The sequence below is a fragment of the Mesoplodon mirus genome, assembly GCF_964341445.2.
Source record: "Mesoplodon mirus genome assembly, chromosome: 12".
In the NCBI taxonomy this organism is placed as follows: Eukaryota; Metazoa; Chordata; class Mammalia; order Artiodactyla; family Ziphiidae; genus Mesoplodon; species Mesoplodon mirus.
Genome location: NC_138988.1, coordinates 98,483,495 through 98,500,196, shown reverse-complemented (window position 1 = coordinate 98,500,196; position 16,702 = coordinate 98,483,495). Strand labels below are relative to the sequence as shown.

Sequence of the window (16,702 nt, the reverse complement as noted above, 5' to 3'; positions counted from 1 at the left end):
TACAGTATTTGTCTTTCTGTCTGACTTATTTCACTTAGCATTTTGCCCTCAAGGTCCATCCGTGTTGACACAAATGGCAAGATTTTATTCTTTTTTGTGACTGAATAATATCCTGTTGTATATATATACCACATTTTCTTTATTCATCCATCATTGGACACATATTGCTTCCATGTCTTGGCTACTATAAATAATACTTCAGTGAACGTGGTGGGTACATATATATTTTCAAGTTAGTGTTTTCATTTTCTTCTGTTAAATACAAAGAAGTGGAATTGCTAGATTATATGGTAGTTTCATTTTTAATTTTTGGAAGAACCTCCATACTGTTTTCCATAGTAGCTGCACCAATTTACATTCCAACTAACAGTGCACAAGGGTTCGTTCTCTTTTCTCCACATTTTCACCAACACTTGTTATCTCTTGTCTTTTTGATAATAGGAATTCTAATAGGTGTGAGTTTATCTCATTGTGGTTTTGGTTTGCTCCAATCATTGGTGTACCTGTTGGCTGTCTGTATGTCTTTGGAAAAATGTCTATTCAGATTCTCTGCTCTCATTTTAATCGATTATGTGGTTTTTTGGCTATTGAATTATATGAATTCTTTATATATGTTGGATATTAACCCCTTGTCAGATGTACGATTTGAAAATATTTTCTTCCCTTTTGTAGTTTGATTTTTCATTTTGTGGATGGTTTTCTTTTCTATACAGAAGCTTTTTAGTTTGATGTAGTCCCACTTGTTTATTTTCGTTTTTGTTGCCTTTGCTTTTGGTGTCAAATCCAAAAAATGATCATCAAGATGGATGTCAAGGAGCTTACAACCTGTATTTTCTTCTAGGAATTTTACGATTTCAAGTCTTACATATAAGTCTTTAATCAATTTTGAGTTAACTTTTGTGTATGGTATAAGATTGTGGTCCAGTTTCATTCTTTTACATGTGCCTGTCATGTTTTCCTAACACCATCTATTGAAGAGACTCTTTTTTTTCCATTGTATACTCTTGGCTTCTTTGTTGTAAATTAGTTTGATTGTATATGCCTGGGTTTATTTCTTGGCTCTCTATTCTATTCCATTGATTTATGGGTCTATTTTTTATGCCAGTACCCTACTGTTTTATTACATCTTTGTAAAGTAGTTTGACATCAGGAAACATGATGCCTCCAGCTTTGTTCTTCTTTCTCAAGATTGCTTTGGCTATTCGAGGTCTTTTGTTGTTCCACACAAATTTTAGGATTGTTTGTTCTGTTTCTGTGAATTGTTTCTATTAATGGTATAGTTTGTTTGTATTAGTGCTATCACATAGTTCATATAGGCTTTCTTATTCTCTTTTATTCTTTTTCCTTTGTTCTCCTCTGACTGGATAATTTGGATACACGATCTGTCTTTGACAGATTTTTCTTCTTCTGGATCAGGTCTGCTGCTGATATTCTCTATTATTGCATTTTTCATTTCACTTTTGTATTCTTTCACTCCAGAGTTTCTGTTTGGTTCTTTTTTTATTATTTCTATTTCTCTATTAAACTTTTCATTTTGTTTGCTTATTGTTTGCCTGATTTTATTGAATTGTCTTTGTGTGTTCTTGTAGCTAACTGAGTTTCCTGAAAACAACTATTCTGCAGTCTTTATTAGGCAAATTGCAGAGCTCCATTTCCTGTGGCAGTCAGTGACTATATAATTATCGTGGTTTTTGGGAGGTGTCATGTTTCCTTGAGTTCTCACGTTCCTTGAAGTTTTCCGTTGCTGTCTTCATATTTGAAGAAGCAGTCACCTCCTTTAGTCTTTGCTGACAGGCTTCAGGAGAGAAATACCTTTTGTCTACTAGGGATTCTGAAGCTTTCTCAGACCTTTCCTATGGCTATGCCTGCTCCACACTTTTCTTTCTCTGGAGGACCTCTGCAGATCGCGCTTTCTCTGGAATCTGCACGGCCAGGCCAGGTGCTCACGGCCTCCTGCTGCTTTCCCTAGGGCAGTGGTGGATGCTCAAGCTTATGTGCTTAATCCCCATCCTGCTGAATAGGGCTGGCTATCTACAAGCGCTCACAGTCATTGCCCCTGGGGGGGTGCAAAGTGAGCCAACCACAGGCTGGGGCTGTGTATGGGTGAGGCATATGGATTGGTTGCGCTGTCCACGGTCCAGTTGTGGGGGGATCCGTAGGTGAGGCCTCCCCAGCAGCTCATGAGTAGGCTTCCTAATGGAGTCCCTGAAACAGTGAGTAGGATCTGCATCCCTTTGATGCTCCCTGAGAACCCTGGATTCTGTTCTCCCAGCCACTCCCCACCCCTGAGCCATGTAGTGTATCTCAGTATTCTGGATGGGGCAAGCAAGAAACAGTCTTCTTCTTCTTTTTTTTTTTTTACAACTTTATTGGAGTATAATTGCTTCACAATGGTGCGTTAGTTTCTGCTTTATAACAAAGTGAATCAGTTATACATATACATCTGTTCCCATATCCCTTCCCTCTTGCATCTCCCTCCCACCCTCCCTATCCCACCCCTCTAGGTGGTCACAAAGCACCGAGCTGATCTCCCTGTGCTATGAGGCTGCTTCCCACTAGCTATCTATTTTATGTTAGGTACTGTATATATGTCCATGCCTTTCTCTCGCTTTGTCACAGCTTACCCTTCCCCCTCCCCGTGTCCTCAGGTCCATTCTCTAGTAGGTCTGTGTCTTTATTCCTGTTTTACCCCTAGGTTCTTCATGACATTTTTTTTTCTTAAATTCCATATATATGTGTTAGCATATGGTATTTGTCTTTCTCTTTCTGACTTACTTCACTCTGTATGACAGACTCTAGGTCTATCCACCTCATTACAAATAGCTCAATTTCGTTTCTTTTTATGGCTGAGTAATATTCCATTGTATATACGTGCCACATCTTCTTTATCCATTCATCTGATGATGGACACTTAGGTTGAGAAACGGTCTTCTTTGGCAGGGTCCCTCACAGCTGGGGAAACTGAGCGCTCCCTCAAACCCTCTCACCTTCCCCAGTGGAGAATTCATGATCTAAGAGGGTATCTCTTGGCCCTGAGCTGTGCTGCCTTTGAGCAAGTGGTGATGTGGCTCAAGCGAAAGTGTCCTTGTTACCCTCTTCAGTGCAGCCAATCTTGGATTTTTTTCTTCCTCAGACAGTGTGCTAGATCTTCCCCACTGGACTCTCAGACTTCCACAAAGGCCACTCTGTCAGTAGGTGATTTTCAAAATTGTTGTCCTTTGGGGGAAAACAGTAGAAAACTCCTATTCTGCTATTTTGCTCATAGACTTTTGTTTTAATGTTTACCTGGAACTTTGGATATGCCGTGCTCCCAGAACTGCAAGCGAACAGGATGATTACTCATGATTTTGCATTTTGCCCTCATGTACCTTCTTGGAGGGGCCTCCAGAATTGGGGAGGGGTCAGGAGGATAGCTTCTTTGTCCCAATGGTGCTATGAATGCCTAGTTTGGTGCCTGGTGTATAGAGGCATTCAGTAAATATTTGCCAAGGGACCAGAATAAGAACCTTAGAAAATGCCGTCATTTAGTGATGAACCTCTGCATAACTCCATATTGAATAATCACTTATACATAGTCACAACTAAGTACTATTAGTTGATTTACTGATTTTTAAAATGCATTAATCCAGACAAAAGATATTTCAGTACTCCCCGTCAGACTGAGGAATTCAGCAATAAAGATTGTCTTTAATTTTTCATATTCTTGGCATAGTACACAATGGTAGAAAAAACAAAGGAATTGGCGCTAGGAAAGTGCCTCCACAGGAAGGATATGTTAGTAAAGAAGACTTTTCTCACTCCAGTGACGGTTGTTGGCCTTTATCATTTTAAGCCACAGGGTGTCACCTCAGAGTAAGATTTTTTTAAATGCCTTAACTTAGGAGAGCTTGGCTATTAATCATAGGGTTGATTCTGTGTAGCACTAAAAACCGTTTTATCAGAAGTATGAGTAAATAAATGTAACATAGACACCAAATTATTCTCTACAGCCTGTGCCCAAAATAAGTTCAGAAGCCCCTCAGATGGCAAAAGTCTTCAATCTTCATGGCAGTGAAGACAGCTGTGTTCAAAAGCAAGCGTACACTCCTACCAGCCACCAACAAACAAGTTAGCATTCATTTGAGATCACTCTAGTTTCAGCCACGGTGTGTTTACTGCTTGTGTTCATTTTTGAAGTGCTGTGTGTACATAGTTTTAACCCCTTTATGGGAATGTCAAAAAGTCCTGGTTAAAAGAGGCATGCAGTTGCCATGGAAACAAAGCTGAGCCAGCTGCATCACTTAGGACCTGCATCCTTTACCGAGTGCACTGATTGCCCTAGGGGAGCCTGTTCTCTCTGGAGAGCCATTCCTTGGTTTCAGGTAAAGTACTTAACAAGATTGCCTCTTCAAAAAGGGTTTTCTATGCCAAATTATTTCCATGTCCCTGAAGTGGTCCATCTGGATGATCCCTGTTTAGTAGGTTCACAAATTCCAAGCAGCTCATTCAGGGGGCAACCAGCTTATTTACACAGTGTTCCTGGATTGTCTCTCCATTGAAGGTAAATATTGTCTGTTCCAGCAGATGCCCTGCTTTTCCACGGGTGCTGCATTAGCCTGATGAATCAAAATTCAAGGCCATGCTTTGAGCTGTTGCTACAAATATGTTGTCAGAAGAGAAAAAAAAAAAAATCCGGAAGGGATAGAACAGGCAGCAAGGAAAGAAATGTAAAGAAACGTAGTAGTTGTTCATCGGTGCTTAACTGGGGCTGGCTGGAATCCTTTCTAAGTGGTTTCTTTGGGCCCTGACTGGGATATGGATACCATGTGAGATTCAAGCATGAGCTCTATTTGTTTTGAGGCTGGAAGAGGACAGTGCTGTGTCTGGATTCTTTCTCTGATTTTAAAAAATCATTTAGCCTTGAAACAGTGCAACTCCCTAGAAAATATCCACCCATACTTGTCAAACAAATGAACACACCTAATCTAAGAGCAGTGAGAAGAGATAGTGGCACCTCTCAAAGCTGAGAGTTTTTCTTATGCTTTTCATTTTATTTTATTTTTTTATTAGAGGGGCTGGTTGTGGGCTCTTTCTTTTCCAAGTGAGAATGTGACCTCTACCAAAGTTTTCAGTTTATGAAAACTCTATTATAGCAAAGCAACTAAGGTGTCCCATGAAGGTCATCATTCATATATGATCATTTTATCTCTGTATCTGGTATTATTAATTTAGTTCTTTCTGCATTTGGTCATCCTTTTCTTTCAGTTAGATATTTATTATCTCTCTTGTTTTACCTCTCGTTTTGCTATTTCCTTTTTGTTTCTTTACTAGAAAATAAGTTGACATTTAAACCTAAGTTATTAATTTTTCTTAAAAATGTATCTTCTATTTTACCACAGGGCATGAACTATTTTAACGTTGACTATTCTGTGTTTTGCATCATTTTAATAGCAAAATTCTTTTTCTTTTCCTTCTGTCACTTTGATGTTTATGACTGGTATTTCCTACTATGGTGCTATTTCTAAAAATTAGTATTTTACAGTTCCTCCCAAAGGTAGTTTTAGCAGATCTTAAAATGCTAAATTTTATTAACTTCAGTTTGTTATTTATGTAGTAGGTATTTGGGTCTCTAAGGTTTTTTGATATTCCTGTATCTCCACCCTCACTGCTAGTATAAGATAATTAGAATACATTCTTGTTTTACTAAGATCCTTTTTTAGGATATATCTTATTTTGTAGAATCTTGGATATTCTGCAGCATTTACTCACTTATTCATTCTTTCATTCAGTGAATGTCTACTGATGTCTACTGTGCACCAGCCACTTTCCTACGTATTAGATACTCTAGTGAACAAAACAGACAACATACCTGCCCTCACTGGACCTTACCGTCTAGTGGGGGAGACACAATACCCAAGAAAAGTGAAATGTGTAGTATATTGTGATAGAGGCTAAGTAAAACTTAAGCAGGGAAGGGGATTTAAGAGCTGGGGGGTTAGGTTGAAATTTTAGTTTGGATGGCCAGGGGAAACCTTCATGTAGTTATGGGGGGGTGGGGGGAGGATGCAAGTCAGAAGAGCAGCAGGTGCAAAGGCCCTGAGGTGAGAGTGGCCCAGGGTTTGAGGAGCTGGAAGGAGACCAGGGTAGAGCAGTGGAATGCAGAAGGGGAAACTTGCCTCTTTGCTTTCCCACCATTTTGCCCAGCTTCCTGCACCTAGTAACACTCAAATACTCATTGAGCAAATTCATGAAATTAAATTCCAGAACTTTCAGGGGGAAAATCTATAGTGACTAGCTAGATGTGGGAGGAGAGAGGGAAGAGCAGATGTCTTCCCAGTTAAGTGTGTGTGGCGGGGCTGAGTGTACGGTGGGGAAGGAAGAGCAGATGGGGTGGGGAGGAATGGAAAAGAGTGGGTTTTGAGTGGAGATGTTGGGTAGGCAGCTGGAAACACAGGTTTGCTGCTTGAGAGAGCTCGGGCAAGAGAGGGATTTGGGGGATGACAGTTGAAGGGATGGGACTGCTGAACTCCTCCCGGGAGCTGGCCTTGGACGGTCACGGTGTGGGGATGCAGAGAGGTATGGATGCTTTCTGTAGGCAGAGCCTCAGGCCTTGATGGTGGGGGAGAAGAGGATGGTAAAAAGCAGGAGTCGGGCCTGGTGCTAGTGCACTGTTGACAGTGATAAGATGCCACGGATAAGACAGAGGGCCCGGATGGGGTGAGGACATGTTTGGGGTGAACTGAACATCAAAATAAAAGATACTGTACTTTTTACTTCCCTACCCCTATCTTTCCCCTCGCTGCCTCCCTCTCCCCACTGGTAACCACAGTTTCTTCTCCATATCTGTGAGTCTGTAAGAGGTACAAACTATGAGGTATAAAATAAGCTACAAGGGTATATTGTACAACATGGGGAATATAGCCAATATTTTATAATAACTATAAATGGAGTATAACCTTTAAAAATTGTGAATCATTGTATTGTACACTGTAGCTTATCTCACATTGTACAGCAGCTATACTTCAATTTTTTAAAAAAAGAAAATGGTAAATGCTGAACTGAAAACAGAATCCGTATTTAAATCTCATCAGCGGAGGCTCTCAGTCACTTGAGCTAGCGAGAACCCAAGATGAGCTCCTTTATGAGGCAGCTCTCAGTTCGGGGCTGAAGCTCCTGTGTCACCAGTAGGTGGCGCCCTCCGCGGGGTGATCCGATGAGCTTCCAAGGGCCAGTCGGCCTGGAAACCTCGCCACCTTTTGCTCTTTAGCCCAGAGCCCTGGAAGTGGTGTGTTTTTGTTTTTGTTTTTGTTTTTTGCGGTACGCGGGCCTCTCACTGCTGTGGCCTCTCCCGTTGCGGAGCACAGGCTCCGGACGCGCAGGCTCAGCGGCCGTGGCTCACGGGCCCCGCCACGGCATGTGGGATCCTCCCAGACCGGGGCACGAACCCGTGTCCCCTGCATCGGCAGGCGGACTCTCAACCACTGCGCCACCAGGGAAGCCCTGGAAGTGGTTTTGATGCCAACCATTACTGCTTTTTGTTTGATGCACGCAGCCTGTATCCTGCTCAGGGGAGTGTTCCTGAATGTAACTGAGCTCATCAAAGGGCTGCACGTTCCCGTGGGTCCTCTTCCAGGCACCAGTAGACTTAGTGCTTTGATATTTCTGTTGTTCTTAGTCAACGTGCCACATGATAAGCAACTTGTAACAAGTAGGGGACGAGTTTCGCTTGCTGCTCATCAAGGCTAGATACTAACTGGCGAAAAGAGCGAGATAAATTTAGGACCCAAGAAACGTGTGTGTGGTTATCAGTGAACTGCGCTTGCCTTCAGACACAGCAGAGGGTCATTTCGCGGAGTGGAAACAGTCGCGATTGGAAGAAGGTGATGCTCCAGGAGGCCCTTCCTCAGTGGCAGAAGAAACAGACTTGGCAGGTAACATTGTGCACCCAGCCAGCCGGTCAAGCAACAGTGTGGCAAATGTGTAAGCACTGAATGTCCCAATGTGAAATACAAGGCAGTTACAGTTTTAAGATCATAGTAGCTGCAGGACCCTAAAAACTAAGCACTTTGTCCTTTCAGAGACAAGTGCATTGCTGCCCAAATTGTAGATAAAGGCAAGCACTGTCTCCTGGTAATTTGATTTCTGCCTCTTAACTCTTAGTGGCAATTTTCAGGGCCTAGGTGTTCTTAAATTTACAGGTCTCTGTTTTAGGTGATGATTATTAGCTAAATTTTTGAGTTAAAAATGTCCACTCTGTACAAATGAAGGAGACTGATCTGAAAAGGCTGCATATGTGGCGTTAGCCTTCTGGATGAGTGACACTATGATACTTTGAAACAAAAGGCTCCAAGAAGGCAAATTTGGAAGCCCTAAGGTACTAGAGGGCTGTGGTTAGGAGCCAGGCAGCCTGGGTTCCAATCCTGGAGCTGTCAGTGTGAGCTTGCACCAGTTATGTGATATCTGTGTTAAAAGTGGGCATTAACAGTGCCTATCTCACTTGGATTTTGTGAGAATTAAATGAGTTGATACATACAAATCCCTTAGAACAGTGCCAGACCCCTCATGAGCCCTTGTAAAACTCCTTGGCACCCAGAAGCTGTTATGCCAGCATTGCCCCTAGAAATGCCCTACCCGTCACATCCTCCTAAAAGCCCCTTACAACACCTCAGCCTGCTTCTTGGATGTACTATCAGTTGCTCTGATTTAAAGTGCTGGGAAAGTTTGGATGAAATGAGCACTTGCCAGAGAGTGAGTTTTAGTGGGAAGCAGCATGAAGCATCCGCCGAGGACTCTTGACTCAAGCTGGCCTGGTGGGTCACGGCCAGAGTCAGCCCTGCTGCAGTCACAGCCAGGCAGCCAGTGGGGCTTCTGTGGATCGCATCTGTGCTTCCAGATGACTGTCCACGCTCTGGGCAGCGGGTGGACTGAGCACACCTATTTTGAGCCCTTTGTTCGTTTTATTTAATGTTCTATTCTTCTTGTTCAGAAGGCATTTCTACTTCATCCTTAAAAGTTATTCCAGAGAACTTGAAAGGTTCTGCGTTGATCACCACCTTTGAAAACTTCACTAGAGAACTGAAAAGAAAATACGAGGTAATGGTCCACTAAAAATGAAAAGCTAGCTCGTTATGTGTTTAACAGGTTCATATTCATTAATACTATTGTTACCCTTCCTGTGTGAAGGTGCCCCTGAGTCTCTGGGGAGGTAGGTTTGTCTTAGCTGTGGTCACTGAATTTAGTGCCTTTGTGAATTGTGGTTTATATTTATAAGACAGTTATTCCATGTCCATTTGCTACCATGGGACCAGATGGACCTATATGGAGAGGTTTGGTTTTGTTGATTGCATTCTCAGAAAACTGGACAACCAGGAAGCAGTGATTTGGCCACAGTGATAGACAAGAGAAGGCGCGGGGGGACCATGTGGATGAGAGAGGTGTCTGGGACAAAGAAGGAGGTGACCGTGGGCAGGTGGCCAGCTGAGTGGTGGCCAGTTGAGACACCGCACATACAGGCTGTCACAAAACCTTGCCTGCAAGGTGAACTTTGAAACCACTTCCATCCCCTCCATTTTGTCCTGCTATTTATAAATCCCTACTGAGTTATGTATTAGCACATTTGAGAAAAGTATCTTACCCTAACATAGATTCATTGAACTAACTTGGAAGATCTCCAATCTTATTTTCCGCAGTACCAGTGTAAGCTAATTTATCATGGAAATTTGTTCATGATATTCAGTATGTGTATCAATAGCATGAACATAAGTTTTACTATTTTTAGCTTATTGTCCTTTACGGGTATCAAACCTGAGGTAATACACGAAGTGTGTGGCACGGTGTCTTATTACAGTTCTTTAGTGATAATGTTTGCTGTGAATATTATGTGCAGGCAGCATCTTTTAAATACAAAGCCCACACCCGATTTGGGTAGTTACGTTTAACCCAGACGTGCTCATTTTGTTATTGTATGGTTTAGCTTAGGTACAGAAGGAGCCCACTTTATTCAGAAACTGCAAAGCAAGCGCCAGATTGCCTAATAAAGCTTTTAAACCAGATCCATCTGTGCAGGTAAGTGTCGGGTTCAAAACAAATGTATGGACTTGGGATCCCTCACAAACAACATTTCCAAGGGGAAAGAAGAGAAAGGAGACGTGTATTTTTAAGACAAGAACCATCTAGAGAAAAATATGAAGTATCTTTGCAATCAGATTAAGAAGGTCTTGTGTCACATCCAAGCGGTCCCAGTGAAATTCGTTGCTTTTGCTTTTTTCTTCAGACTGAATAAACTAGAACAGTTTCACACTTTTGTTCTTCAAGAACTGAGCAACCTTGAGAAGGATATTGGGGGTCTGCAACGCCTTGAGGAGGATGTTCTGGTAAGTTCTTTTTGGAACATTCAATCTTTGACTTAAGAGGATCTGTTCCTGGGTAGAGTAACTGTCAACCGCTTCAACCAACCAACCTTTTGTTCAATTTTAGGAATTTTGGGGGAAACAGTCTGATGATCTGAAATCATTCTGTGATCTGCAGCTGCTGAGGTATTTATTTTTTTTTTTTTTAACAAGCATTCTTTCTAGAAGTATCTTAGTTGAAGTATGAGGTATTTAGCTAGAGCGTGAGCGGTTGATGTTGGTAAAACCTTACGTAAGTAGCTAATTAGCTGCATCTTTTCTAACCAGCCACTTCCGTGGCACTCTCTGGGCACAGGGCGTGGCTTGGGATATCGCTCAGGAAGTATACATTTTGAAAAGCATAAACAGGATCATCCAAATTTCAGTGCTTTTTGTTACAAAATGTTTTCTTTTTAAGCAATATTTAGAAAAATTAAAATAGATTTTAAGAAAAATATAGAGGTTTCTATGTGAACAGTTGATTTTCATTTAAACTGAATTGTGTTCTTGAAAGAATATATTCTATACACCTTATATATATGTAAATATTTTAAACATATGTATGTATTTTAAAACAACACGTGGGTTTATCTTGCTGCACGTTCCTTTCGCTCTGATGAGTCAGTTCTAATCTGAGGCTGCTGCTTCTATCCATTTGGACCACTGTTCCTCTTCCTAGAGTGTAGGGAGCCGGGGAATGGAGAGTGGAGCCCTTCACTTCACTGCCTGTGCCCTAGGAGAAATTCTAGTGTTTGCTTCCTACTTGAATCAAAAGGGATCCCTATATAAAGTTATAATGGGTAAAGCTTTCTCTACCAGTTGAGCATCAGCTTTTATCACAGAAATGTAAGTCACGTGGTTTTAAAAAGGATATTATTCTTTTTTTCCTTTTAAAATATTTATTGGGCTTCCCTGGTGGTGCAGTGGTTGAGAGTCCGCCTGCCAATGCAGGGGACACAGATTCGTGCCCCGGTCTGGGAAGATCCCACATGCCGCGGAGCGGCTGGGCCCGTGAGCCATGGCCGCTGAGCCTGCGCGTCCGGAGCCTGTGCTCCGCAACGGGAGAGGCCACAACAGTGAGAGGCCCGTGTACTGCAAAAAAAAAAAAAAAATTTTTTTAAATTTATTTTTGGCCGCACCGTGCAGCATGTGGTTCCCTGACCAGGGATCGAACCCTCGCCCCCTGCATTGGAAGCTCAGAGTCTTAACCACTGGTCCGCCAGGGAAGTCCCCAAAAGGGTATAATTCTGATCACATCATGTATTTCAAACCAGAACAACAAAAACTGTCAAAATTTGAGTTAGCCTTTCTGCTATTTACTCCAGTTAACATAATGAATAATAATGACAGCACAGTCTATAGATTTTCAAAGTTCTTTCATACACACATCGTCTTCCATGTACCATTATACATGATGAAAGTGGATATCCATTTAAAATCTCTTCACTGAATGCCCATGGTTGGTTATGAATGGTTCTCAAACTGGTTGGAATAAGACCTCCTAACACTTTTAAAATTTATTGAGGATCCCCAGAGAGCTTTGGCTTTGTGGGTTATATCTGTGAATATTTTCCACATTAAACATTGAGACTGAGTTTTTTAATGTATTTATTTAAAAATAACAGTAATAAATCATTACATACTGATGTAAATAACAGACTTAGGAAAAATAATCAGACTTTTCAAAACAAATTTGAGAAGAGTAGCATTGTTTTATGTTTTTGCAAATCTCTTTAATGTCTGGCTTAATAGAAGACTTTATATATGCTTCTGGATTCAATCGTTGTTACACCACACAACACGTGGCCCCTAGAAAACACCACTGAACATTTGTGAGAGAGGAAGAATGAAGAAATCAAATAATGTCTTAGTACTAGTAACATTATTACCAAAATAGTTTTGACCTCATAAAACCTTTGGAAACATAGTCTCCTTGGGGTTCCCAAGGGAAAAAACTAGAACTTTGACATCTTTGAGAAACTGAAAGTTCTTGGATCATAGTAGTATAAGGGGGACAGTTACTTGAAATGAAGCTGGGAGCATGACCGACTCTCTGTGATCATGTTTGTTTGTTTGTTTATTTATTTATGGCTGCATTGGGTCTTCGTTGCTGTGCGCGGGCTTTCTCTAGTTGCGGCGAGCGGGGGCTACTCTTCGTTGCGGTGCGCAGGCTTCGTATTGCGGTGACTTCTCTTGTTGCGGAGCACGGACTCTAGGCACGCGGGCTCAGCAGTTGTGGCTCGCAGGCTCTAGGCACGCAGACTTCAGTAGTTGTGGCTCGTGGGCTCTAGAGCGCAGGCTCAGTAGTTGTGGTGCATGGGCTTCGTTGCTCCGCGGCATGTGGGATCTTCCCGGACCGGGGCTCGAACCCGTGTCCCCTGCATTGGCAGGTGGAGTGGAGTGTTAACCACCGGGCCACCAGGGAAGCCCTCTGTGACCATGCTGAGGAGTTTGAATTTTATACTAAGGGTGAAGGAAAATATGGATGGGTTTGAGCAAAGGCATTGGGTATGATGGTGATATAGTCTGATTTATATTTTAAGAAAATCTTTCTAGTTGCTATGTTGGAAATTGATTGGAAGAGGGAAGAGTAAAGGAGGAGAGCTTGACTGGAGGCCTTTGGAGAGGGTGAGAAATGGAGAGATTCCAGATGCGTTTGGGAGCTGGAATTAGTAAATCACTGACAGATGGAAGCAGTAGGTAAAGCAAGGAGAGTTAGGGATATGCCTCCTAGGTTGCTGTCTTCTAGCAACTGGATGGCGCTGCCACCTAGAGAAGGAAGACTGGGGAGGGTTGTGTGGTTGGAGCAGAACCTAGAGCTCATTTGTTAACATTTTAACTTTCAGTTGTCCACACACCTCCAAGTTTTGATGAGAACCTGGAAAAATGGACAGTTTTCCAGAAAAATACAATTTAATACAACAGACTTCTAAACAGATGTGAAAACATAGGCAAACATTCATAGAAGTAAAGTTGTTAAAGAACTTCCCTACAAACATGTGTATGGTCCAGATTGCATCACAGAGGAATTCTACCGGTCCTTTAAAGAGGGATAACTTTAGTGTTGTTGAAAGTATTCTAGCACATAGGAGAATAAAAATTCTCAATTTTTAAAAAATGAATCTTGCATTGCAATACCAAAACAAGAAAAATTTCAGAGAGACCCATGGAATAATCTCACTTATGATCACGGGTGGTCCCATCAGAAGTCAGTCACATTTTAGTTAAAAGAAGGAGGCAAGGAGATATTTTCTTCCAGGAAGAGGCTGAGGATTTGGGGGAATTTGTTGCCAAGAGGTTGAGTTGTAGGGGCTAGAGAGGAAGAGCTCAGGAGGGTGGGGAAAGGGAGTAGATTGGGGCAAAGGAGGAGATGTACAACCAGCAGCTGGTGAGAACGGATGACAGTGCGGGTGACAACGGCTGTCTTTTGGCAGTTATGAAGGGAAAGAGGGATTTGAAACCAGACAGGATTGACTCTGAGACACTCTTAAAGGAGGGAGTTTATAGAATTGCCACTGTGATCCCTAGTGCTTCCCAGATGGGCCAGTGGCTCATGGGGCTACCACTCCAAGAGCTTTCTGGCAGTGTTGTCAGGCCCACCGAGTAAATAAATATGGAATGTGTACAGCAACTGCCACCTCTTCTGTGTTTGGACACAGTCACGTTAAGGACAGCCACCCTCCCACCCAGCTCGATTCTTTGAATACTATCTTGTTCATTCCTACAGCATTTAATAACGGGGCTTGTTGAGCAGATATCAACTTTGAGATTTTCTTCAAGCTAGAGGTCGGAATTAGATTCCCTAAGTAGACCATATCCAAATACATTTTAATAAGAATGCAATTTCATTTACCTTAAAGAATTTAGTACTTCTCTTTTGAAAATGTGTATTCCGTTTCATTTTATTTGAGAGTAAATGAAGTGGGTAATTTTCTAAAAGCTCCTTCAGTGTCCAAAGTTGTGATTTGAGATTTCTGACACAGCAGTCATTCCACTTCTAGGAAATGACCTTAAAGATGAAATCGGACTGTGCAAAGACATGTAGACCAACTTGTATTACAAACTACTCTACTAGGGAGATATTGGAAGGTGTCTAGATGTCCAGCTAGTGTTTGGTTAAGTAGATAGATTGATACATTCATGTGATATACCATGTTGCCATCAAAAAGAATGACTTAGATTATATTGACTTGTAAGGTGTTCAACATGAGTAAAAAGTAAAAGCTTGTTGCAAAGCAGCTTCTGTAACAAAATCCCACTTTTTTTTTAAAGATTGTACCAATTTACACTTTTTAAAAATAAATTTATTTTATTTTTGGCTGCATTGGGTCTTCGTTGCTGCACGCGGGCTTTCTCTAGTTGTGGCGAGCAGGGGCTACTCTTTGTTGTGGTGCGCGGGCTTCTCATTGCGGTGGCTTCTCTTGTTGTGGAGCACGGGCTCTAGGCACGCGGACTTCAGTATTTGTGGTGCGTGGGCTCAGTAGTTGTGGCTCGTGGGCTCTAGAGCGCAGGCTCAGTAGCTGTGGCGCACAGGCTTCGTTGCTCCACGGCACGTGGGATCTTCCCAGACCAGGGCTCGAACCCGTGTCCCTCGCATTGGCGGGCGGATTCTTAACCACTGCGCCACCAGGGAAGCCCCCCATCTGTTTTTAATGTTAGACGAGGGTGCGTATGTTCATATGTTCACTCACTCAATGAACTGTTGAGTCTTTTACGTACCAGGTACTGTCTTAGATCCTGGAGGTAGAACAATAGGCAAGAGGTCCTCGACCTCATAGGCAGTACATTCTAGTAGGAAGGTAGATGGTAAACAATTAAACAGATAAGAATTTGTGATAGTGGTAAAGGCTAAGAAGGAAAAAAGTGTGAGGTGAGAGAATCTGATAGTATGGAAAGAGGAGAGTCAAGTCAAACCTTCCGAAGGAAGTGAAATTTGAGTTCAAACTTGATGGGTGAGATGGAGCCCTGGTTGGGGAGCGGGGCAAGAGCACTTTGGAGGAAATGGACAGGATGTCCAAGGCCGTAAGCAGCTTGGTATGTTCTAGGAATTCAGTGAGGGCCAAACAAAAGGAGTGAGGGTGTAGCGGTATAAGATGAGGTCAGAAGGCGGGTGTGTGATGCTGGTGGTCACCTAGGGCCCTGCAGGCCACAGTAAGGACACTGGATTAGATTCTAATTGCAATGAAAGGGATAAGAGTAAAGGACTGTCCATTCTCAAGGGCGTGTGTGTGTTGGTGTGGGGAGTCAGATCAAGGTGCCGGGGCACATGGAGCTGGAAGGGTTGCTGGTGGGTTAGATGTGGTGGGTAGAGAAACAGCAGGATTAAGGGCAACTTCCAGCTTGGGGCTTGAGCAGCAAGGTGGAAATCGGTGTCATGTAAGGAAATAGTGAAGACAAGGAAAGGTCTGGTTTTATGGGTAGGGGGAGGATAGATATTGAAGACTTGATTTGACACATACATCTGATTTGTGACTTCAGCGTCTGGATGGAGTTGTCAGGTGGGTAACTGGATTTTAGGACTGAAACTCACGGCAGAGGGGCTTGAGCACGAGACTGGATGAGTTGACTTAGGGACCAGTTATAGAGAGCAGTTGTCCCAGGACAGAATTCTCGGGCTGCTCCAGTGTGTTGAAGGTTGATAAGGGAGAGGAAGCCAGCAGAAGAGGGCAAGAGGGCTTCCCCGGTGGCGCAGTGGTTACGAATCCACCCGTCAGCGCAGGGGACGTGGGTTCGAGCCCTGGTCCAGGAAGATCCCACGTGCCACGGAGCAATGAAGCCCGTGCGCCACAGCTGCTGAGCCTGCGAGCCACAACTACTGAGCCCGTGTGCCACAACTACTGAGCCTGTGCTCTAGAGCCCACGAGCCACAACTACTGAAGCTCGTGTGCCAAGAGCATGTGTTCCACAACAAGAGAAGCCACCGCAATGAGAAGCCCACGCACCACAACTAGAGAAAGCCCATGTGCAGCAACGAAGACCCAACTCAGCCAAAAATAAATAAATAAAATAAATTTATAAAAAGGAAAAAAAAAAAAGACGAGAAAGAATTGTCCAAGGATGGGGTGGTGTTGCAGAGGATGAGAACGTGTGGGTACATGCATATGTAATAAGAGGTCTAGATTCTCGAAGATATTCATCCAAATGTCATCTGTGGTTATTTCTGTGTGGTGACATTTTAGGTGACTTTACTTTCTATAGAGGCTGTTCTATATTTTTAGAATTTAGTGCAAGATACAAATTACTTTTGTGTAATAAACTCAAACAGCATAACACTTACAAAGTTAGAGTGAACTTTTCCCCCTCTCCCTAACCCTCCTCTTCTCTATGATCCAGAG

At 42.7% G+C, this 16,702-nt stretch overlaps 1 protein-coding gene across 1 annotated transcript in view; it reads left to right on the top strand.

Annotated features, from left to right (window-relative positions):
* The window catches only part of SYCP2L (synaptonemal complex protein 2 like), a gene marked incomplete at both ends in the record, with an annotated part of 68,929 nt that overhangs the window by 43,420 nt on the left and 8,807 nt on the right, over positions 1-16,702 (top strand). The window contains 5 exons of the mRNA XM_082637753.1: positions 7,809-7,910; positions 8,966-9,072; positions 9,953-10,044; positions 10,253-10,352; positions 10,456-10,514. Of these exons, the coding sequence (XP_082493879.1) occupies positions 7,809-7,910; positions 8,966-9,072; positions 9,953-10,044; positions 10,253-10,352; positions 10,456-10,514 (460 nt within the window). The remainder of the gene's footprint in view (positions 1-7,808; positions 7,911-8,965; positions 9,073-9,952; positions 10,045-10,252; positions 10,353-10,455; positions 10,515-16,702) is intronic.